At 43.5% G+C, this 24,397-nt stretch overlaps 1 protein-coding gene across 1 annotated transcript in view; it reads left to right on the top strand.

The window, feature by feature from the left end:
- CACNA1F (calcium voltage-gated channel subunit alpha1 F) overlaps positions 1 to 24,397 on the top strand; it is a 365,125-nt gene that overhangs the window by 129,655 nt on the left and 211,073 nt on the right. The window contains exon 11 of the mRNA XM_053695830.1: positions 4,855 to 4,936. Within this exon, the coding sequence (XP_053551805.1) occupies positions 4,855 to 4,936 (82 nt within the window). The remainder of the gene's footprint in view (positions 1 to 4,854; positions 4,937 to 24,397) is intronic.

Genomic DNA, 24,397 nt, shown 5'->3' with positions numbered 1-24,397 from the left:
TTTGTTTATTCTCAGTTTTCCTAGCACTGCTGGAACTTAAGAATTGGACATTTGTTTATGTTTTTTACAACAAGACGTGTTGTACCCTTGATGATGGGCAGGACCTGTTTTGGGTAATAGTTAAGTTTTTTCTTCCTTTCTATGCTAGAGAGGGAGCTCTTTCTACTTATTCTGGTCCAGGCAGACTTTTTGGAGTCTTGTCTCGGTACTCTTTGCAGTTCCATTACACTGTTGGTGTCTGGTCCAATAAGGGGAGGGGCTTCTGATGATTTTTAAGTAGAGCTTATTAGATCTCTTTGTTCAGAGAGAATACACGATTCTATCTGGATTTAGCAAAAGGGATACCCTTCCTGTCTAGAGCAGCCCAGTGTAGCCTGGTGGTTATCTCTGTGGCTTTCGTGACTCGAAGGTTGATGGTTCGAATCCAGCTACTGACGCTGGATGTCCATTTTAAACATCCTTGTTTAAGCAGCTCCGGTTCTTAGGGACCGTTTTCTTTCGGAATCTCGCTTGGATCCTAAGTTGTTTTATTTGGTATCTGGGATTTAATGTGACAGTAGCCTGTTTCTAGGTGTTGCAGTGGCTCCCGAGTCTTGGTGGTTCTGGTTTTTCCAGCGTCTGCTAGCAGACCTTTGGGATTTGCTTCCTGCCGGTTCCATCCTCAGAGGTGGACCTAGACCTGACTTCTGGTGTTGGCACCAGGTTGGATCCTTTGGATGCCGCTTGGTCTGTCAGACAGGAAGGCTCTTTGTCTTAGAGCTTACAAAGTTAAAATTACTTCATTGGGTTCTGCCCTCCAATTCACCTTCAGGCCTGTGTTGGCGCTGTGCTGGGGGGTGATGGATTCAGCCCAGGCGGAGTTTTCAACATAGCATTGGGTTTTTGTCTCTGTCTTAGCAGTCTTTTTGGATTACGGGGTGGGGAATCGTTCTCCAATGTTCGGTCCAGATCTCCTGATGTTGGGGATTTTATCCTAGTTCCCCCGGGCAGTTTTGTCTTGGTCTCTTCCCTGTCAGCAGGGTGAGAGTGTTTTCTGGAATCAGAATTTTCCTTCCAATTATCCTTGGGATTTGTTTCAGTAGAGCATTTTGCTCTGAGGTCTGGCCTTCTGGGTCAATGCCAGTTGGGACCTCTTGGTGAGTGGATTATTTCTGAATTAGTGAGTTCCTCCTGCGTAGATGGAGGGTCTCGAATTTGGTGGTGTGTGGAGGCCCACTACGGCTCTTGTCAGCAATCCATTTTCTGAGTGTGCTCTTCCAGAACGGATGTTCCTTACGATCATCCGTTCGATCTGACTATCCAGAGGTTTTCCAATGTGTATCTGAGGAAAGCAGATCGAATTTCTCAGCTGAGACCCACAGGACTATGTGGCCTAAGGGATTAGTTCCAGGCCTAGCAAACTGTAGGCTTGGAGTTTGAATCCTGCTGTGGCAGTTTTCTTAATTCTGAGGAGGTCTATTTTAACCTCCTTCTTTTTGGCCATGTCACTCTTTTTCGAGGATGGCTCAATCCTATCTGAAGTGGGCGTCAATGAGACTGTTGCTCTATTTTTGCCTGCGAGTTCGTAATCACGGTTTAGAGGTTCGTTGCCATTAGAGTTCCCTTGTTGCAGGGAGCTACCGGGTCAGGGTCTCTTTGTGTCTTGTGATCTTTTCTTCCGGGACGAATTGCGAGGGGTCGTCTGGCCTTAGCTGAGAGAAGGATTTTTTCTGGAAGGGTTTCGGTGCTTTCCATTCTCGAACCTGGTTCCTCGTCACCTTTTGTAGGCATGGAGTACTCCCTCTCTTTTTGTCGGGAGGAGCTAGCTTGTCCTGACTCTCTTCTGGATCCGGGAGTATTCTTCTTCCCCTCTAGAATGAGCTGGTTATGGGCTTGTCTAGCTAGTTCTTGTTCGAAGGGGCAGCCTGCAAGGATAGCCTGTTGGTTAGCTTAGCTGCCTGGTAAGCGGAAGGTTGCAGATGGATTCCAGCTGTGGTTCCTTTCTCTGGTATGTGTTATCGCAAGCAGTTATTGCTCTCTGTTTGTGCTCCAGTTCCAGAGGATCATTGATCTTCCAGGTGTTCAGTTGTTTTTTGCTAGGGCACTGCATGCGGCAGGGCCAGCAAGTCAATTCCTTGCTCCTTTTGGGGTTGGATTTATCCTTCAGGAGTTGCATCGGGTTACCTTTTTACCTGTACAGGAGGTGGTCTTTGAATTCTTATTTCGTCTGTAGATTGTTTTTCTACGTGTCATAGTTTTTGTGTTGCAATTGCAATACGTTCTTCCTTATTGTGGTCTCCCTTCTAATAAGGCTATCCGAGTTTTTCTCCCTAAGATTGTCGTATTACTTGTCCAAATGGGAAGAGGTTCTTCCTTTTTTGGGGATTCTTACCTTGAGGTTTCTGTCAGCTTCATCGGAATAGACAGTTTTTTCTTTTATGTTATTTATATCTGGGGAGTGCAAGGTTTTGGAAGCTGATTAACTTCCTCCGTGTTGGTGGAGGAGTGTTTTTCGCTGGTTCTTGGGTCTCTGACATGAGATCCTATGGTTCTGATTATTGGGCAGCTGCTTGGTCCTCCTAACATTCTTATTCTTTTTATTTTTTTTGCTTCTATTAAGGAAGCCTTCAGGAGTTTGTTTTTGTTGCAGGCTGTGGTGCCCTCAGGTTGGGCCGCCTCTTATTTGTACCCTCCCGTTAGCATTCAGTGTCATCTGTAGCTTGGGTATAATTTCCCACAAGTAATGAATGCAGCTGTTGACTCTCCCTGTATTTAGAAGGAAAACATAAATTATGACTTACCAGATAATTTCCTTTCCTTCGATACAGGGAGAGTCCACAGCTCCCGTCCGTGCTCTCCGGTGGGCGGTCCTAAATTTAAGTTGTTTTCTTCTGGCACCTTTTTCACCCTGATATTTCTCCTACTGTTCCTTGTTCCCTCGCCAGAATGACTGGGGCATGAGGGAAGTGGGGGAGGTATTTAAGCCTTTGGCTGGGGTGTCTTTGCCTCCTCCTGGTGGCTATATTCTGTATTCCCACAAGTAATGAATGCAGCTGTGGACTCTCCCTGTATCGAAGGAAAGGAAATTATCTGGTAAGTCATAATTTATGTTTTACTTCAGTACATCTGAGGGTTTACGAAGGAGAAAAACAAAAGATTGTGTAATACAGTGTTAAAACAGAACCCAATAAAATGTTCCATTTTTTGTGCATAAACTCCTTGTTAAAGGGACTTGATAATCAGAAATGGTCCGTGTCCTATCTAAATAAGAATATTTCGAAAATGTATGTCGTTTTTTTGGGGGGGTTTTTAAGAATAGAATTTCTTATACTAAATAAACCGGCACTTTCTGTAGCAGTTCTCCTTTCAGCCAGTGAGCAGCAGATACCAAGTTATTAGTTCTACACAAACCTGCACTTCCCATCAGTTTCGGTTTAAATTTAAAGGGGCATTCTAGTACAATATGTTTTGCAATATTAAACCTAGTAAATTATGCGTTTAACTTTAAAAAAAGGGAGTGATTTTTACCTTCTTGCTGTTAACACCTAATCTAAGAGAGGTTGGTATCAGTGCTCTATACCCCAGGTTGATTTGTATAAATAAACTACTGATAATGAAAGAAATCCTTTATACAATTACACATTTACACTGCTGTGAAGTCATATTCACAAGTCCTCCGGAGTCTAAGCAGTAAAATGCAAATAGACTCTATTTGTTAAATTCACACCATCTGGTAATCCCTTCAGATAGCAGATGCCAACTTCATATCTTTAGAAGCTGCCATGATACAGAACCTGCGCAGGGCTCTATTCCAATATAACAGAGGAGATCTTAGATTGTCCCTTTCCTAACATCAAAGCTATATGTGTTTTAATAATTACTTTGCACTGACAAATTGCATTGCAAGCTCTCTATTGCGCTGGTTTTCAAACCTGACTTCGGGTCTCCCTAACAGGTCATATTTTCAGGATTATCTTGGGTGAGAGCAGGTAAAATAACCATGTTTACTAATCAGCTGTTTATTTTTAATACAGCATCACTATATTTTTAACGTTTACTCTGCAAATGGTTAAATAATACTGTATATATTTTCATTGATATGAACATAATATTAGGCAGCTCACTTCTCGTTGTCTTGTGAACCCTGACTAGTAACTTGTGTTGTGTTGTGGTGATTAGAATCCTATATAGACATTAGGTTTGGGGCTGTTGGTGATATCTGGAACCCACTAGACAAAATTGTGACAATAATACATCCTGTAAGCCCATTGTTTGTTATTTATGGTATCCGTCAAAGACCTTTATAACACGTGTGTCTTTTACATCCAAGCTCATGTGGTTGTGGAAAGTTAATGTTTTGACATTGTATAAGTCAAAGCAAAATAATAGATTTATTAAGTTTGTCTAAAAATGAAGATGTAGGGATATGGTTTAAGGATTACCAATAAAACGGGGTGTTTGCATGGCAGAGACGTAAAAAATTAAACCCATGACATACTGTCCGGCACAGGTTCATGTATGCCAGACTTTTAGCACATGACAGCTGTATACATAAGTAAGCTGATTTATACAAGGAGAGAAGTGCTCTACCAGAACAAACAACAGCTCAGTAGCTTGTTCTAAAGTGAGTAACCACCTAGGAGCAGCCTCTTTTAGCCCAGTTGTGGAAAACATAAGTAAGCTGGCTATTTTTAGAATTACCAAGTGTAAAGCATTTTACCCAAGTTAGATTTGTGTCCCCTTGTTCAGTTCCCATCAATTTGAAAGTTTTAAAAATCTCTCCTCGGCAAGGAGATCAACTGAGAGTTCTAATGGGCATACAGTGTCAGTGATGTAGTTATATGTCTAACCGTCTGTCTGTGTACTCCATTGCAGCCAGTCTCCCAGCCAGTGAGACCACCTCACTCAACACAGAGAACATTGACGAGGAGCATGCCAACTGCTGCGCTCTGTGCATGTGAGTAATTACACATGAGGTCAAGTCATTATGAGGTCCTAAGAGAAAACCAGCCAAGATCATGTTTAATGCAGAAAAGAATATGATTAATCAGTAACACATTATGGCTCTAGTAGGGGCTAATGAAAATGTTTAATTCTCTGCAACTAATAGTCAAACTCAACAAGTCTATTTTTTATGTCCCATGGACACATCCAAAAGCCATTTTCCAGACTTTCCTGAGAACATACTCACTTATACTTTTTACTTATCCACTGCCAATTTTGACTTGTCTGGGATATATTTCTTTCATAAAGGTGGTAAGAGTCCATGATCCATTACGCCAGGGAATTACTTTCACTACCACTAGGAGGAGGCAAAGATTCCCAAACCACAAGAGCTCTATATAACCCCTCTCACCTTTATGGTAGTTAGTCTTGTCTTTTCCTCTGCTGGAGGAAAGGGAAGAATGGTGATGTGCAGATGATTTCTTCGTTAAGAGGGGTTCTCAGACTGAGTTGAGGCCCATTTCTCTAAGAGTGCAGTGTTTGTCAAGAGGGAAGTTTAAGGAGTTTGTTGTGTGTCTTATTTTTCTTTCTTATGGAAATTTAAGTCACTATCCTCCCAAGGATGTTGCAGGGACTTGTCTTTTGCCTCCTCCTTTTGGGTCTACAGTTAATGCCTATAGTATATCCTCTGCTGATATGATTTCAGTACAGGATTGTTTTTTCCTGCTATTATGCATAGTAGGAGAGTGTTTTTTTAATTTAATTTTAACACTCATTTTAAAACCTATATCTGGCATTATTATATAGTATTTATATATAGCCTGGGATCAGATATTTTTTAACAACTTTCTACCTGTATTAAATGTGTTTATTTTAAGCAGGCTGAGGTTGCCCCTCCTTTATCCTTATGTGAGTCCTTAAGACCAATCTAATGCTGCACTTGCTTCCAAAGGTATCATTGCTCCTTCTGTTTGTTTAATACAGGAATGTCCGGCTCAAATTACTCCTTGCATTAAGAATTTATTAAAGCTACAGTGTCTGAAATGTTGGCAGTCATTCCACTTTGAAAAACAGAGGCGCCCAATTGCCTAATACCACAATACCAAGGGACAAGCAAAATATGTAAGGCTAATACTCACAAACGAATAGCACCAAAAAGTGCAAGGAAGCAGACTGGAACCTCACATTTGCCCAGCAAACTGAACAGACACAGAGATCATTCTGTAGTACTTCTTCACCAGTGAGGTCCTCCTGGTTCCTAAAGGGGAGGATTTAGAACCAACATAGCCCAGTACAGTTTGTACAAATATATGTGTATCCAGGGAAAATGCACACTTACATGTAGCAAAGCACCTCCAGGTGCAATATACACAGACTGGGACTTCTCAGCCGCCCAGCTGACTGTTTCAAAGGTTTCAGCAAATATGAAAGCTCCCAAAACTGATGCAGGAGTATAGATGGATTCCCAGATAAAATCCAGCAGCAAGTGTATTAGTTAAAAAGAATATTTTTATTTTAAAAGCAACATGTTTCTCAGCCTACAAGTGGCTGTTTCCTCAGGCTATGACACATACAATTGAAATACACTTGCTTTATAAAGGGTAACAAACATTCTCTGATAGGTCTAATAATTAATTAATTCCACCTGTATGTGTTCACAAATAGTTGGTGGAATTAAATGTTCACTGTTCCTTTCGTCAGAATGAGAAGCAAAAGTCTGATCCGGGTAACTCAGGTTGGAAACCAAGCTCTAATTGGAACAGGCCTAAGTGCACATGAAGCTGCGGCCCCCAATATAGATTATCTGTTAGTGGGCAGGTTAAGTCTCTTTCAGGAGGCATGGTTTCAGGATGTGTCAGCTGCTTGGACTCTGAATATAATTTTGGAAGGTTATCCGATAGGTTTCAGGGTAAGACCTCCCAGAGGAAGGTTTCTTTTGTCAAATGTTCTGAAAAAATCCTTTGAAAGCTCAGTCTTTTCTTCATTCAGTCCTGGAATCCATGGGTGTGATAGAAAGGGATTTTATTCAAATCTTTTTATTGTTCCTGAAAAAGAGGGAACGTTCAGACCAGGTTGAAAACTTTCAAAATGGAGACTATTCGGTCTATTCTGCCTTCCATTCAGCTAGGGCAGTTTATGTCCACAATAAATTTAAAGGATGCTTACCTCCATATTCCAATTCACAAAGATCATTTTTAGTTTCTGAGGTTTGCTTTTCTAGACAAGCATTTTCAGATTGTTGCTCTTCCGTTTGGTCTGGCTACAGCTCAAGGATCTTTACAAAGGTTCTGGGGACTCTTTTGTCTTTCATCAAAGGTCAGGGAATAGCTGTGTTTCCTTACCTGGAAAATATCTTGGTACTGGCTTCATCATTACATTTAGCAGGATCTCACACCAACAGACTGTTGTTTCTTTATCAACATGGTTGAAGGATCAGTTTGCTTAAGGGTTCTTTGGTTCCTCAGACAAGGTTACTTTCTTTTGCATGATGTACCGAGTCCACGGATTCATCCTTACTTGTGGGATATTGTCCTTCCTGACAGGAAGTAGCAAAGAGAGCACCACAGCAGAGCTGTCTATATAGCTCCTCCCCTAACTCCACCCCCCAGTCATTCTCTTTGCTGTCTCTAAGCTGGAAGGGTAAAGAGAAGAGGTGATAAACTGTTAGTTTTTATTTTATCTTCAATCAAGAGTTTGTTATTTTTAAATGGTACCGGTGTTGTACTATTTACTCTCAGGCAGGACATAGATGAAGATTTCTGCCTGGAGGATGATGATCTTAGCATTTGTAACTAAGGTCCACTGCTGTTCCCACAGAAGCTGAGGAGTACAGGAAAACTTCAGTGTGAGGAACTGTTCTTGCTATACAGCAATGAGGTATGTTCAGTCATTTTTCTGCAGAGACTGTGTTAACTCAGAAAGGCTGACAGTATCCCCATTAGGGGAAGGGTAAGCAGTAATTCTAGTGTGAAAGAGGCTTTACTAGCTTGCATTAAGGGCTAAGTTTTTTGGGCACTCAGTTTGTTTATGAAAAATTGGGACAAACGTTTGTGTGTTCTGGGAGTAACGTTTTTTAGGTTTATGGGACGTTTGCTTGAGGGGTCATTTGGCCATTTGGGGTTGTTATAACCCACATGGTTTTCAAACTAGGTTTGCTAGATTTGTGTAGGCCCCAGCAACATCGAGTGAGGTGGACGGGGCCTGTATTTAGTTATACAGAGAAGCAGCAAGCAACTTCTCCTGAGGTCCTATTAATCTTCTGAGGGCCTATTCGAAGCTTTAACCCCATATTATCGTTCCTAAGGGCAGGTAAGGCCACAGCAGAGCTGTGGCAAGGTGCTTATAGGGGTTTTTAACCGGTTTTAGACAAATTTCAATCCGGTTTTTTCATTTGGGGGTTTATTGCTTATTAACTTATGGTGCAATCCTTCTAAAGCTTAGTGGGTACACTGTTAAAATTTCGGAAAAATTGAAGCAATTTTAACCTGTTTTGCAGTTTGTGTATGCCTTTTTTTCTCTTAAAGGCACAGTACCGTTTTTGCAAATTGTGTTTTTTTCATTAAATAAAGTGTTTTCCAAGCTTGCTTGCTTTATTACTAGTGTGTTAAACATGTCTGACACTGAGGAAACTCATTGCTCATTTTGTTTAGAAGCCATTGTGGACCCCCTCTTAGAATATGTCCCACTTGTACTGATATGTCTATAAATTGCAAACAGCATATTTTGACTTATAAAAGTTTTGCATTAGATGATTCTCAGACAGAAGGAAATCAGGTTTTGCCATCTAGTTCTCCCCAATTGTCACAACCGGTAACGCCCGCACAAGCGACGCCAAGTACTTCTAGTGCGTCTAATTCTTTCACCTTGCAAGATATGGCTTCAGTTATGAATACTACCCTCACAGAGGTTTTATCTAAACTGCCTGGGTTGCAAGGGAAGCGCAGTAGCTCTGGGTTAAGAACAAATGCTGAGCCTTCTGACGCTTTAGTGGCCGTATCCGATATTCCCTCACAATGTTCTGAAGTAGGGATGAGGGATTTGCTGTCTGAGGGGGGGATTTCTGATTAAAGGGACAGTCTACTGTAAAATAGTTTTTCCCTTAATGTGTTTACAATTGCTTTTTTACCAACTGCAGAGTAAATAATTTATGAAAATTAGCTTTGTAAGACTTATTTGTGTATATTAAAGCTCTGATTATGTGTTTTGAAGCCACAACCTAATAAAATGGGTTGAGCTTGTAGGTATAATCAGACTTCATTACTGTATAACATTGTGTACATATACATGTTTCTTTATCTTATATCTGTCCATAAAACAATCACCAGTACTTGGAGAGAACAATGGAAAAATCAACATTGTATTACCTTATCTCTGCTATATCCCACTGGGAGTGTAATTTCTTCTGCTGGCTGTGTTTACAAAGCTTATCTATAGCCCTACGGCCACAAACTTTCAGAACAGGTGGGGATATCACATGCTAAATCAACTATTTCAAATGCCAATATAAGGGTAAAGGAGCTACTTGTAAACAATTTAATACACTCCAGCAGGTAAAGTGGATCATTGGGAACAAATTAAAGGAGAGAACATTTTTGAGTAAACTGTCCTGTGACAAAACCAATCTCGCCACTGTACATTGGAGGGCCTGTTATGGAACATTCTTTGGGCTGGAGGTACATGGGCTTAAGGATACCCAGAGACTGCATGGAAATATGGAATTTTATATGCTGGACACCCCATGTACTTTCATAACTCTGTCTTATGTCTATGTCACCCTGTATCCATAAATACAGGATGGGTACAGGGTGTGAGTGCCCCTTGTGGGAGCAATTGTGACTCTATAAGCCAAGTGGGCATAAAAGACTTTATAGCTAATAAGAACTGTTCCTATATTCAGTAATAAGATGTATTCTATGTATGTTTCAGATCTGATTGTGTCTCAGGAGTCTGTCTGGGTAAACTGATTGTGTCCTTGTGTGATTATGTTAACTAGACTGCCCAACATCAGATTGTCTGAGTAAACGTTCTTCCCTAGTTAATTAACTTAATATGTTAATCTGTTTTACCTGTGTATAGACAATTGTTAGAGGTTTGATGCATTGTTCATATGTTTGCTTTACTGTTAAACCAATGCCCTTTGTAACCTGAAGCCAGGGTGTATAAATCTGTGTGCTGCCTTCAAATAAAGTAGACATTCTGTTTTAAACCTGAAACTGGCTGGGTTGTGAATTGCTGATTCCCTATGCAGGACATTGTTCATCTGGTATTAACCCTTGGTACACTGTTGGTACCGTAACATTGGTGGCAGCGACGGAATGAACCTTATCGCCCAGAAGAGCAACTACACAAGCCAGTAACCTCAGGAAGAGGGGGATTATTACAATACTAACTAAGATGGAAAAGAGAAAAGTAAATTTTGCAGCTTTTAAAAACTTCCTGGAAACAGAAGGAGAGATTGATGGGTACCTTGCGGATTTTGAGAGGCAATGTGCACTACACAAGGTACCCGCAGAGGACTGGGTCACGATATTATCTGGAAAATTATCCGGCCGGGCCAGAGAGGCTTTTCGGGCCATTCCAGATGAGGAAGTCAGGGATTATAATACTGTAAAAGAGGCTCTGCTCTCCAGGTATGCGGTTACACCGGAGGCATACCGGAGGCGGTTCAGAGACACTGTTAAATTAGCTGGAGATTCCTACCTTGAGTGGGCATGTAAGGTGCACCGCACAGCAGCTCACTGGATAGCGGGGTGCCAAGCCATATCTGGGGAAGAGGTGCTGCAGCTATTCCTGTTGGAACATTGCTTCGACAAGTTACCCGCAGGAGTTCGAGAGTGGGTTCGGGACCGTAAGCCCTCCACCCTGCAGGAAGCGGCTCGCTTGGCAGATGAGTATACGGATGCCCGCAAACTGGACACTGCTACCACTAAGCCCCCTGCTAGAGTGGAGTACAGACCCCCAGTCACCCCAGCAGCTGCCAGTTACCAAACCCCGGCGCACCGCTATACCACACGGCCTCCGGCCACGAACTACCCTCAGAGAGCCCTGTTCAATTTGCGGTGCTACTCACAACCTATTCGGTGCTTTAGATGTAAGCAACTAGGGCACAAAAGACCAGAGTGTCCCCTAAATGCAGCGAACCAAGCGCAGTCCTGGAGAAGACCCGCCGGCGGAATCCCACGTAATCCTCAGCCTACGGCCCGCTACGTAGAGGCGCAAGAATGCTGGAGCATCCTACATGAGGCAGACCTTGTGCAAGCTGCCCATCGGAATAACCGGCAACTGGTTAAAGTGAATGGGAAGAAGGTCAGTGGTCTACGGGATACTGGTGCTACCATGACCTTGCTTCAAAAGAACTTGGTGTCTGAGAAACAGTACACGGGAGACACTGTGGCTGTGAGGTTAGCAGGGGGCGATGTGTTCAGCCTACCTGTTGCCAGGGTACATTTGGATTGGGGAGTGGGCGCTAGACCTGTGAATGTGGGGGTCAAGAAGGACTTACCTGCTGATGTTCTTCTTGGAAATGACTTGGCCCCCCTTGTTTCTGCCTACGCTCCTATGGGTCCCGCTGATGTTAACTCTGTGACTACCCGTGCCCAGATCCATGCAGCAGAGACTGACCCACCTGCTGCTAAGCCCCAGGACGATGAGCTCAGTAAATCTCTATCCGCTATTGATATGTGGAGGTCCCGTTACAATGCGCTGATGAAGGAGAAGAGGAGCGCAGAGGAAAAAGCACGTTTAGAACGTGAATCTCTGCTAGACAAGCTGCACCGACAGACTGCAGAAAACACCAGCTTGAGAGTGGGACATGAAACCTTAAAGACAAACTTAGCGACACTTGAGGAGAAGCTGACGCTGGCTCATAGTGAGGTGCAGCAACTCAAGGGCACCCTATGTCAGTATGAAGGGATTGTGGATACCTATAAAGAGCAGGTACAGAAAACTCGTAAAGAAGCTGATGGGATTTTGAAGGACTGTTTGGCCCTGGTCTGGGCACTGAGGAATTTGAACCCTTGTTTGTATGGACAGGAATTCTCTCTCATAACGGGAATCCAGATGGATTGTCCCAGCAAACTGACATGCCTACCAGGCGCTCTGGTGGTATATGGCACATTATATACCCTGGACAGCCGAGCATGACAAACCAGAGGGAGAGGAGTTTGATGGTCCTGGCTTGTTATGGGAGTCCTTTGCAGAGCCTGACTTTGGGAGCCCAGACTCCATTCCCCAGCGGCAGGCTGCGTTACAAGGGGTAGGGACAGTTGGTCCTGTCCCCCAGCAACACGGCTGTTTAGCCAAAGGGGAGACGAATGGTCTCCCCCTCCAGCAGCACAGCTATGTATCCAAAGGGGAGACAGTCGGTCTCCCCCTCCAGCAACCAGGCTCCCACCAGGCTACTTCCATGGTAGTGCTGGCACCCGGGCAGAGTACAGCTGGTCTCTGCCCACCTCGCAACCCACCAATTCAGCGTACCAGTCCCCCACACAGCTGTGGTGAGGTACCTGGACATGGACAAGTTTTCCCCGTACTCAGGTGTAGTAACCATTTATTGTGGGTGGGCTGTACTACTAATTGTGTTTTATGGGTGGGTTGCTGGACTAACCAGGGCACTGACCGGCAGGAGGTCAGATACCCTGTTAGTCTGTTTGGAAAAGGGGAGAGATGTGACAAAACCAATCTCGCCACTGTACATTGGAGGGCCTGTTATGGAACATTCTTTGGGCTGGAGGTACATGGGCTTAAGGATACCCAGAGACTGCATGGAAATATGGAATTTTATATGCTGGACACCCCATGTACTTTCATAACTCTGTCTTATGTCTATGTCACCCTGTATCCATAAATACAGGATGGGTACAGGGTGTGAGTGCCCCTTGTGGGAGCAATTGTGACTCTATAAGCCAAGTGGGCATAAAAGACTTTATAGCTAATAAGAACTGTTCCTATATTCAGTAATAAGATGTATTCTATGTATGTTTCAGATCTGATTGTGTCTCAGGAGTCTGTCTGGGTAAACTGATTGTGTCCTTGTGTGATTATGTTAACTAGACTGCCCAACATCAGATTGTCTGAGTAAACGTTCTTCCCTAGTTAATTAACTTAATATGTTAATCTGTTTTACCTGTGTATAGACAATTGTTAGAGGTTTGATGCATTGTTCATATGTTTGCTTTACTGTTAAACCAATGCCCTTTGTAACCTGAAGCCAGGGTGTATAAATCTGTGTGCTGCCTTCAAATAAAGTAGACATTCTGTTTTAAACCTGAAACTGGCTGGGTTGTGAATTGCTGATTCCCTATGCAGGACATTGTTCATCTGGTATTAACCCTTGGTACACTGTTGGTACCGTAACATGTCCCTTTAAGGAAAGATGTTCCCTCAGACAGATTCAGATATGACGGCATTTAACTTTAAGCTAGAACACCTCCGCCTATTGCTCAGGGAGGTTTTAGCGACTCTGGATGATTGTGACCCTATTGTAGTTCCAGAGAAATTGTGTAAAATGGACAAATATTTAGAGGTTCCTGTTTACACTGATGTTTTTTTCCAGTCCCTAAGAGGATTTAGGACATTGTTACTAAGGAGTGAGATAGACCAGGTATTCCGTTCTCTCCCCCTCCTGTTTTTAAGAAAATGTTTCCCATTTCTGACACCATAAAGGACTCATGGCAGACGGTCCCTAAGGTGGAGGGAGCTATTTCTACCCTGGCTAAGCGTACAACTATACCTATTAAAGACAGTTGTGCTTTCATTGATCCTATGGATAAAAAATTAGAGGTCTCCTAAAGAAAATTTTTGTTCAACAAGGTTTTCTTCTTCAACCTATAGCGTGCATTGTTCCTGTAACCACTGCGGCTGCCTTTTGGTTTGAGGCCCTAGAAGAGTCTCTTCAGATGGAGACCCCATTAGATGATATTTTGAACAGAATTAAGGCTCTTAAATTGGCTAATTCTTTTATTACAGACGCCGCATTTCATCTTGCTAAATTAGCGGCTAAGAATTCAGGTTTTGCCATTTTAGCGCGTAGAGCGTTATGGCTTAAGTCCTGGTCAGCTGATGTGTCATCTAAATCTAAGCTTTTGACCATCCTTTTCAAAGGTAAGACCCTATTCGGGCCTGCTCTGAAAGAGATCATTTCAGACATCACTGGGGGGAAAGGTCCCTTCCCCAAGATAAGTCAAATAAGACAGGGTGGTCCTACTTCCTCTTCCCCTGCTTCAAAGCAAGAGGGGAACTTTGCTCAATCCAAGCCAACCTGGAGACCTAACCAGGCTTGGAACAAGGGTAAGCAGGCCTAAAAGCCTGCTGCTGCCACTAGGACAGCTTGAAGGGGTAGCCCCCAATCCGGGACCGGATCTAGTAGGGGGCAGACTCTTTCTCTTTGCTCAGGCCTGGGCAAGAGACGTTCAGGACTCCTGGGCCGTAGAAATTGTAACCCAGGGGTATCTTTTAGATTTCAAAGATTCTCCTCCAAGGGGGAGATTCCATCTTTCTCAATTGTCTGTAAACCAGTCAAAGAGAGAGGCGTTCTTACGCTGTGTAGAAGACCTTTTTACCATGGGAGTGATCTGCCCAGTTCCGAAAGCAGAACAGGGACAAGGTTTCTACTCCAATCTGTTTGTGGTTCCCAAAAAAGAAGGAACCTTCAGACCAATTCTAGATCTCAAGATCCTAAACCAATTCCTAAGGTTTGCCTTTCTGGACAGGCATTACCAATTTGTGGCTCTTCCCTTCGGGTTGGCCACGGCGCCAAGAATCTTCACAGAAGTGCTAGGGTCCCTGCTGGCGGTTCTAAGACCGCAGGCATTGCAGTGGCGCCTTATCTAGACGACATCCTAATTCAAGCGTCGACTTTCCAACTAACCAAGTCTCACACAGACTTAGTGTTGGCCTTTCTAAGATCTCATGGGTGGAAGGTGAACGTGAAAAAGAGTTCTCTTATTCCTCTCACAAGAGTCCCATTCCTGGGAACTCTGATAGATTCGGTGGTCATGAAAATTTTTCTGACGGAGGTCAGGAAATCAAAGATTTTAACCACCTGCCGAGCTCTTCATTCCATTCCTCGGCCGTCAGTGGCTCAGTGTATGGAGGTAATCTGACTTATGGTAGCAGCAATGGACAAAGTTCCATTCGCCCGCTTGCATCTCAGACCACTGCAACTGTGCATGCTCAAACAGTGGAATGGGGATTATGCAGATTTATCTCCTCAGATAAATCTGGATCAAGAGACCAGAGACTCTCTTCTCTGGTGGTTGTCACAGGATCACCTGTCCAGGGGAATGTGTTTCTGCAGGCCAGCGGGGGTTATAGTGACGACGGACGACAGCCTTCTGGGCTGGGGTGCAGTCTGGAATTCCATGAAAGCTCAGGATTTGTGAATAAATATTCTGGAATTAAGAGCGATATTCAATGCTCTTCAGGCATGGCCTCAGCTGGCTTCGGCCGGATTCATCAGGTTTCAGTCGGACAACATCATGACTGTAGCTTATATCAATCATCAGGGGGGAACAAGGAGTTCCTTGGTGATGATAGAAGTTTCCGGGATAATCCGATGGGCAGAGACTCACTCTTGCCATCTGTCAGCGATCTACATCCCAGGGGTAGAGAACTGGGAGGCAGATTTTCTAAGTCGTCAGACTTTTCATCCGGGGAGTGGGAGCTCCATCCGGAGGTGTTTGCTCAACTGGTTCAGCTATGGGGCACACCAGAATTGGATCTGATGGCGTCTCGTCAGAACGCCAAACTTCCTTGTTACGGATCCAGGTCCAGAGATCCTCAGGCAGTACTGATAGATGCTCTAGCAGTACCCTGATTGCCAGAATCAAACAGGAGAGAGCATCAGTGATTTTGATACCGCCTGCGTGGCCACGCAGGACTTGGTATGCAGACCTGGTGGACATGTCATCTCTTCCACCATGGTCTCTGCCATTGAGACAGGACCTTCTGATTCAAGGTCCATTCAAGCATACAAATCTGATTTCTCTGCAACTGACTGCTTGGAGATTGAACGCTTGATTCTATCTAAGCGGGGTTTCTCTGAGTCAGTCATAAATACCTTGATTCAGGCTCTAAAGCCTGTTACCAGGAAAATCTATTATAAGATTTGGCGTAAATACCTTTTTTGGTGCGAATCCAAAGGCTTCTCCTGGAGTAAAATCAGGATTCCTAGGATTTTGTCTTTTCTCCAAGAGGGATTGGAGAAAGGATTGTTAGCTGGTTCCTTAAAGGGACAGATATCTGCTCTGTCTATTTTGTTGCACAAGCGTCTGGCAGATGTTCCAGACGTTCGGGCTTTTTGTCAGGCTTTAGCTAGAATTAAGCCTGTGTTTAAACCTGTTGCTCCACAATGGAGTTTAAATTTGGTTCTTAGAGTTCTTCAGGGGGTTCCGTTTGAACCCATGCATTCTATGGATATTAAGCTTTTATCTTGGAAAGTTTTGTTCCTAGTTGCTATCTCTTCAGCTCGAAGAGTTTCTGAACTATCTGCATTACAATGTGACTCACCTTATCTTGTGTTCCATGCTGATAAGGTGGTTTTGCGTACCAAGCCTGGGTTCCTACCTAAGGTTGTTACTAACAGGAATATCAATCAGGATATTGTTGTTCCTTCTCTGTGTCCTAATCCTTCTTGAAGGAAGGAACGTCTGTTGCACAACTTGGACGTGGTTCATGCTTTGAAATTTTACTTGCAGACAACCAAAGATTTTCGTCAAACATCTTCTTTGTTTGTTGTCTATTCTGGAAAGCGTAGAGGTCAAAAGGCTACGGCGACTTCTCTTTCCTTTTGGCTGAAAAGCATCATCCGTTTGGCTTATGAGACTGCTGGACAACAGCCTCCTGAAAGGATTAGTAGAAAAAATAGAAGGAACAACACTAACAAAGTGTGTTTAGAAAAAAAGAGGTGCGCCTATTCAATGCTATTCCTAAGGTGGAGATTCTAATTATGATATTTTCTGTTTTTTGTGATAAATATATATAAAAAACAATAATACAACTATAAAATTATATATATATATAAATGGTCAATAATAACTGATCAATAAAAATAACAAATGAGTACTTGATAGATTCCTTGGTATTGATATACAACAAAAGAAATGTCCATATATGTTCAGTGTACTGAAAGTCCCAAAATTCCTGAGGAGTGGTGCAATGTAGATATCCCCAGAACAACAGCAGCTCTCTCCAAAATATACGTGAGGATAAAATTTGGTCCTGGAAATGACAAAAAAAGAAGAGGCGCTCTGGTGCAGATAAACCCAACAATAAGTGAGAATTCCAAAAGAAAAAATACTAGTACTCACAAAAGTATTTGCACTTCCAGTGCAATAATCCACAAGCCGAAACTTCAGAGCCGTTCGGCTGACTCTTTCTCTCCCGATATGCTGATATGCTCCCGGCAGTATTCAGGCCCCTGCTATCGTGTGCAGTATACTGATGATTCACTAGATTTCTTGGAAAAAAAATAAGCAAATTGTATGGTTTCCCGGAAAAAAAATAAAAGCTGAGAGAGGAGAAGCGTCCAAGGAAAGAGAGAAACCTAGAGAGTGAGAAAATGAGCTGTGTGTGTATCCAGCATTCAAGGAGCACACTGACACCTTGAATGCTGGATACACACACAGCTCATTTTCTCACTCTCTAGGTTTCTCTCTTTCCTTGGACGCTTCTCCTCTCTCAGCTTTTATTTTTTTTCCGGGAAACCATACAATTTGCTTATTTTTTTTCCAAGAAATCTAGTGAATCATCAGTATACTGCACACGATAGCAGGGGCCTGAATACTGCCGGGAGCATATCAGCATATCGGGAGAGAAAGAGTCAGCCGAACGGCTCTGAAGTTTCGGCTTGTGGATTATTGCACTGGAAGTGCAAATACTTTTGTGAGTACTAGTATTTTCTCCAACATAGGTGTGTCCGGTCCACGGCGTCATCCTTACTTGTGGGATATTCTCTTCCCCAACAGGAAATGGCAAAGAGCCCAGCAAAGCTGGTCACATGATCCCTCCTAGGCTCCGCCTACCCCAGTCATTCTCTTTGCCGTTGTACAGGCAACATCTCCACGGAGATGGCTTAGAGCTCATGACACATTCTAACAAGACGATGTAATGCTGGAAGCTGTCATTTTCCCTATGGGATCCGGTAAGCCATGTTTATTAAGATAGTAAATAAGGGCTTCACAAGGGCTTATTAAGACTGTAGACTTTTTCTGGGCTAAATCGATTCATTATTAACACTTATTTAGCCTTGAGGAATCATTTATTCTGGGTATTTTGATATGATTATATCGGCAGGCACTGTTTTAGACACCTTATTCTTTAGGGACTTTCCCTAATCATAGTCAGAGCCTCATTTTCGCGCCGGTATGGCGCACTTGTTTTTGAGGACAGCATGGCATGCAGCTGCATGTGTGTGGAGCTCTGATACATAGAAAAGTCTTTCTGAAGGCATCATTTGGTATCGTATTCCCCTTTGGGCTTGGTTGGGTCTCAGCAAAGCAGATTCCAGGGACTGTAAAGGGGTTAAATATAAAAACGGCTCCGGTTCCGTTATTTTAAGGGTTAAAGCTTCCAAATTTGGTGTGCAATACTTTTAAGGCTTTAAGACAATGTGGTGAAATTTTGGTGAATTTTGAACAATTCCTTCATACTTTTTCGCAATTGCAATAATAAAGTGTGTTTAGTTTAAAATTTAAAGTGACAGTAACGGTTTTATTTTAAGACGTTTTTTGTGCTTTGTTATCAAGTTTATGCCTGTTTAACATGTCTGAACTACCAGATAGATTGTGTTCTGACTGTGGGGAAACCAAGGTTCCTTCTCATTTAACTATATGTATTTTATGTCATAAAAAAAAAAAATTAGTAAAAATGATGCCCAAGATGATTCCTCAAGTGAGGGGAGTAAGCATGGTACTGCATCATCCCCTCCTTCGTCTACACCAGTCTTGCCCATACAGGAGGCCCCTAGTACATCTAGTGCGCCAATACTCCTTACTATGCAACATTTAACGGCTGTAATGGATAATTCTATCAAAAACATTTTAGCCAATATGCCCACTTATCAGCGAAAGCGCGACTGCTCTGTTTTAGAAAATTCTGTAGAGCATGAGAACGCTGATGATATGGTTTCTGAAGGGCCCCTACACCAATCTGAGGGGGCCAGGGAGGTTTTGTCTGAGGGAGAAATTTCAGATTCAGGAAACATTTCTCAACAAGCTGAACCTGATGTGATTACTTTTAAATTTAAGTTGGAACATCTCCGCGCTCTGCTTAAGGAGGTGTTATCCAATTTGGATGATTGTGATTATCTGGTCATTCCAGAACCACTATGTAAAATGGAAAAGTTCTTAGTGGCCCCGGGGCCCCCCGAAGCTTTTCCTATATCCAAGCGGGTGGCGTACATTGTTAGTAAAGAATGGGACAGGCCCGGTATACCTTTAGTACCTCCCCCCATATTTATAAAATTGTTTTCCTATAGTCGACCCCAGAAAGGACTGATGGCAGACAGTCCCCAAGGTCGAGGGGGCGGTTTCTACTCTACACAAGCGCGCCACTATACCCATAGAAGATAGTTGTGCTTTCCAAGATCCTATGGATAAAAAATTAGAAGGTCTGCTAAAGATGTTTGTTCAGCAAGGTTCCCTTCTACAACCAATTGCATGCATTGTCCCTGTCACTGCAGCCGCGTGTTTCTAGTTTGATGAGCTAGGAAAGGCGATTATTAGTAATTCTTCTTCTTATGAGGAGATTATGGACAGAATTCGTGCTCTTAAATTGGCTAATTCTTTCACCCTAGACGCCACCTTGCAATTGGCTAGGTTAGCGGCGAAAAAATTCTGGGTTTGCTATTGTGGCGCAGAGCGCTTGGTTAAAATCTTGGGCAGCGGATGCGTCTTCCAAGAACAAATTGCTTGACATTCCTTTCAAGGGGAAAACACTCTTTGGCCCTGACTTGAAAGAGATTATCTCTGATATCACTGGGGGCAAGGGCCACGCCCTTCCTCAGGATAGGTCTTTTCAAGACCAAAAATAAACCTAAGTTTCGTCCCTTTCGCAGAAACGGATCAGCCCCAAGGGCTACGTCCTCTAAGCAGGAAGGTAATACTTCTCAAGCCAATCCAGCCTGGAGACCTATGCAAGGCTGGAGCAAAGGAAAGCAGGCCAGGAAACCTGCCACTGCTACCAAGACAGCATGAAATGCGGGCCCCCGATCCGGGACCGGATCTGGTGGGGGGCAGACTCTCTCTCTTCGCTCAGGCTTGGGAAAGAGATGTTCTGGATCCTTGGGCGCTAGAAATAGTCTCCCAAGGTTATTCTCTGGAGTTCAAGGGGCTTCCTCCAAGGGGGAGGTTCCACAGGTCTCAGTTGTCTTCAGACCACATAAGAAGACAGGCATTCTTACATTGGGTAGAAGACCTGCTAAAAATGGGAGTGATTCATCCTGTTCCATTAGGAGAACAAGGGATGGGGTTCTACTCCAATCTGTTCATAGTTCCCAAAAAAGAGGGAACGTTCAGACCAATCTTAGATCTCAAGATCTTGAACAAGTTTCTCAAGGTTCCATCGTTCAAGATGGAAACCATTCGAAAACTTCTTCCTTCCATCCAGGAAGGTCAATTCATGACCAAGGTGGATTTCAAGGATGCGTATCTACATATTCCTATCCACAAGGAACATCATCGGTTCCTAAGGTTTGCATTCCTGGACAAGCATTTCCAGTTCGTGGCATTTTCTTTCGGATTAGCCACTGCTCCTAGGATTTTCTCATAGGTACTAGGGTCCCTTCTGGCGGTGCTAAGACCAAGGGGCATTGCTGTAGTACCTTACTTGGACGACATTCTGATTCGAGCGTCGTCCCTTCCTCAAGTAAAGGCTCACACGGACATTGTCCTGGCCTTTCTCAGATCTCACGGATGGAAAGTGAACGTGGAAAAGAGTTCTCTATCTCCGTCAACGAGGGTTCCCTTCTTGGGAACTATAATAGACTCCTTAGAAATGAGGATTTTTCTGACAGAAGCCAGTAAAACAAAACTTCTAGACTCTTGTCGGATACTTCATTCCGTTCCTCTTCCTTCCATAGCGCAGTGCATGGAAGTGATAGGTTTGATGGTAGCGGCAATGGACATAGTTCCTTTTGTGCGCATTCATCTAAGACCATTACAACTGTTCATGCTCAGTCAGTGGAATGGGGACTATTCAGACTTGTCTCCGAAGATACAAGTAAATCAGAGGACCAGAGACTCATTCCGTTGGTGGCTGTCCCTGGACAACCTGTCACAAGGGATGACCTTCCGCAGACCAGAGTGGGTCATTGTCACGACCGACGCCAGTCTGATGGGCTGGGGCGCGGTCTGGGGATCCCTGAAAGCTCAGGGTCTTTGGTCTCGGGTAGAATCTCTTCTACCGATAAATATTCTGGAACTGAGAGCGATATTCAATGCTCTCAAAGCTTGGCCTCAGCTAGCGAGGGCCAAGTTCATACATCAACCATCAGGGGGGAACAAGGAGTTCCCTAGCGATGGAAGAAGTGACCAAAATCATTCTATGGGCGGAGTCTCACTCCTGCCACCTGTCTGCTATCCACATCCCAGGAGTGGAAAATTGGGAAGCGGATTTTCTGAGTCGTCAGACATTGCATCCGGGGGAGTGGGAACTCCATCCGGAAATCTTTGCCCAAGTCACTCAATCGTGGGGCATTCCAGACATGGATCTGATGGCCTCTCGTCAGAACTTCAGAGTTCCTTACTACGGGTACAGATCCAGGGATCCCAAGGCGGCTCTAGTGGATGCACTAGTAGCACCTTGGACCTTCAAACTAGCTTATGTGTTCCCGCCGTTTCCTCTCATCCCCAGGCTGGTAGCCAGGATCAATCAGGAGAGGGCGTCGGTGATTTTGATAGCTCCTGCGTGGCCACGCAGGACTTGGTATGCAGATCTGGTGAATATGTCATCGGCTCCACCATGGAAGCTACCTTTGACAGACCTTCTTGTTCTAGGTCCGTTCGACCCACTCCAGCTGACTGCTTGGAGATTGAACGCTTGATCTTATCAAAGCGAGGGTTCTCAGATTCTGTTATTAATACTCTTGTTCAGGCCTGAAAGCCTGTAACCAGAAAAATTACCACATAATTTGGTATATCTGTTGGTGTGAATCTGCAGGATTCCCTTGGGACAAGGTTAAGATTCCTAAGAGTCTATCCTTCCTTCGAGAAGGATTGAAAAAAGGATTATCTGCAAGTTCCTTGATGGGACAGATTTCTGCCTTGTCTGTGTTACTTCACAAAAAAGCTGGCAGCTGTGCCGGATGTTCTAGCCTTTGTTCAGGCTCTGGTTAGAATCAAGCCTGTTTACAAAATTTTGACTCCTCCTGGGAGTCTCAACCTAGTTCTTTCAGTTCTTCAGGGGGTTCCGTTTGAACCCTTACATTCCGTTGATATTAAGTTATTATCTTGGAAAGTTTTGTTTTTGGTTGCAATTTCTTCTGCTAGAAGAGTTTCAGAATTATCTGCTCTGCAGTGTTCTTCTCCTTATCTGGTGTTCCATGCAGATAAGGTGGTTTTGCGTACTAAACCTGGTTTTCTTCCAAAAGTTGTTTCTAACAAAAACATTAACCAGGAGATAGTTGTGCCTTCTTTGTGTCCTAATCCAGTTTCAAAGAAGGAACGTTTGTTGCACAACTTGGATGTAGTTCGTGCTCTCAAAGTTTACTTAGCAGCTACTAAGGATTTCAGACAAACTTTGTCTTTGTTTGTTGTTTATTCTGGTAAACGGAGAGGTCAAAAAGCAACTTCTACCTCTCTCTCCTTCTGGATTAAAAGCATTATCCGATTGGCTTATGAGACTGCCGGACGGCAGCCTCCTGAAAGAATCACAGCTCACTCCACTAGGGCTGTGGCTTCCACATGGGCCTTCAAGAACGAGGCTTCTGTTGATCAGATATGTAAGGCAGCGACTTGGTCTTCACTGCACACTTTTTCTAAATTTTACAAATTTGATACTTTTGCTTCTTCTGAGGCTATTTTTGGGAGAAAGGTTTTGCAAGCCGTGGTGCCTTCCATTTAGGTGACCTGATTTGCTCCCTCCCTTCATCCGTGTCCTAAAGCTTTGGTATTGGTTCCCACAAGTAAGGATGACGCCGTGGACCGGACACACCTATGTTGGAGAAAACAGAATTTATGTTTACCTGATAAATTACTTTCTCCAACGGTGTGTCCGGTCCACGGCCCGCCCTGGTTTTTTTAATCAGGTCTGATAATTTATTTTCTTTAACTACAGTCACCACGGTAACATATGGTTTCTCCTATGCAAATATTCCTCCTTAACGTCGGTCGAATGACTGGGGTAGGCGGAGCCTAGGAGGGATCATGTGACCAGCTTTGCTGGGCTCTTTGCCATTTCCTGTTGGGGAAGAGAATATCCCACAAGTAAGGATGACGCCGTGGACCGGACACACCGTTGGAGAAAGTAATTTATCAGGTAAACATAAATTCTGTTTTTTCTTTTGGAATTCTCACTTATTGTTGGGTTTATCTGCACCAGAGCGCCTCTTCTTCTTTTTTTGTCATTTCCAGGACCAAATTTTCTCCTGAAAGGATTACAGCTCATTATACTAGAGCAGTAGCTTCCACATGGGCTTTTAAAAATTATGCTTCTGTTGAACAGATTTGTAAGGCTGCGACTTGATCTTCGCTTCATACCTTTTCCAAATTTTACAAATTTGATACTTTTGCTACTTCGGAGGCTATTTTTGGGAGAAAGGTTTTGCAAGCAGTGATGCCTTCCGTTTAGGTTTCTGTCTTGTCCCTCCCTTCATCCGTGTCCTTAAGCTTTGGTATTGGTATCCCACAAGTAAGGATGAATCTGTGGACTCGGTACATCATGCAAAAGAAAACAAAATTTATGCTTACCTGATAAATTTCTTTCCTTTGCGATGTACCGAGTCCACGGCCCGCCCTGTCTATTCAAGACAGATAGTATTTTTTTTATGAAAACTTCAGTCACCTCTGCACCTTATAGTTTGTCCTTTTCTTCCTTTGCCTTTGGTCGAATGACTGGGGGGTGGAGTTAGGGGAGGAGCTATATAGACAGCTCTGCTGTGGTGCTCTCTTTGCTACTTCCTGTCAGGAAGGACAATATCCCACAAGTAAGGATGAATCCGTGGACTCGGTACATCGCAAAAGAAAGAAATTTATCAGGTAAGCATAAATTTTGTTTTTCTGGGGTTCCAGATAGATTCAATCTCCATAAGATTATATCTAACAGATCAAAGAAGACTGAAGTGAGTTTCAGCATGTCAAAATCTTCAGTTTTCCACTGTGGCTCTTTGTGTGGAGGTTCTAGGTCTTATGATTGCAGCATTGGATGCTATTCAGGTTTGCATGCTTTGACAGTGGTGCAGGGATCACACTTTATCTCAGAGATTTCAAAACAAGACAGTGTCTGTCTTGGTGGCTGGATCTTCAACATATTTTGCGGG

Source organism: Bombina bombina, chromosome 12 (assembly GCF_027579735.1).
Source record: "Bombina bombina isolate aBomBom1 chromosome 12, aBomBom1.pri, whole genome shotgun sequence".
Classification (NCBI taxonomy): Eukaryota; Metazoa; Chordata; class Amphibia; order Anura; family Bombinatoridae; genus Bombina; species Bombina bombina.
The sequence above is the reverse complement of the archived record's forward strand: the minus strand, read 5'-3'. Positions and strand labels throughout refer to the sequence as shown.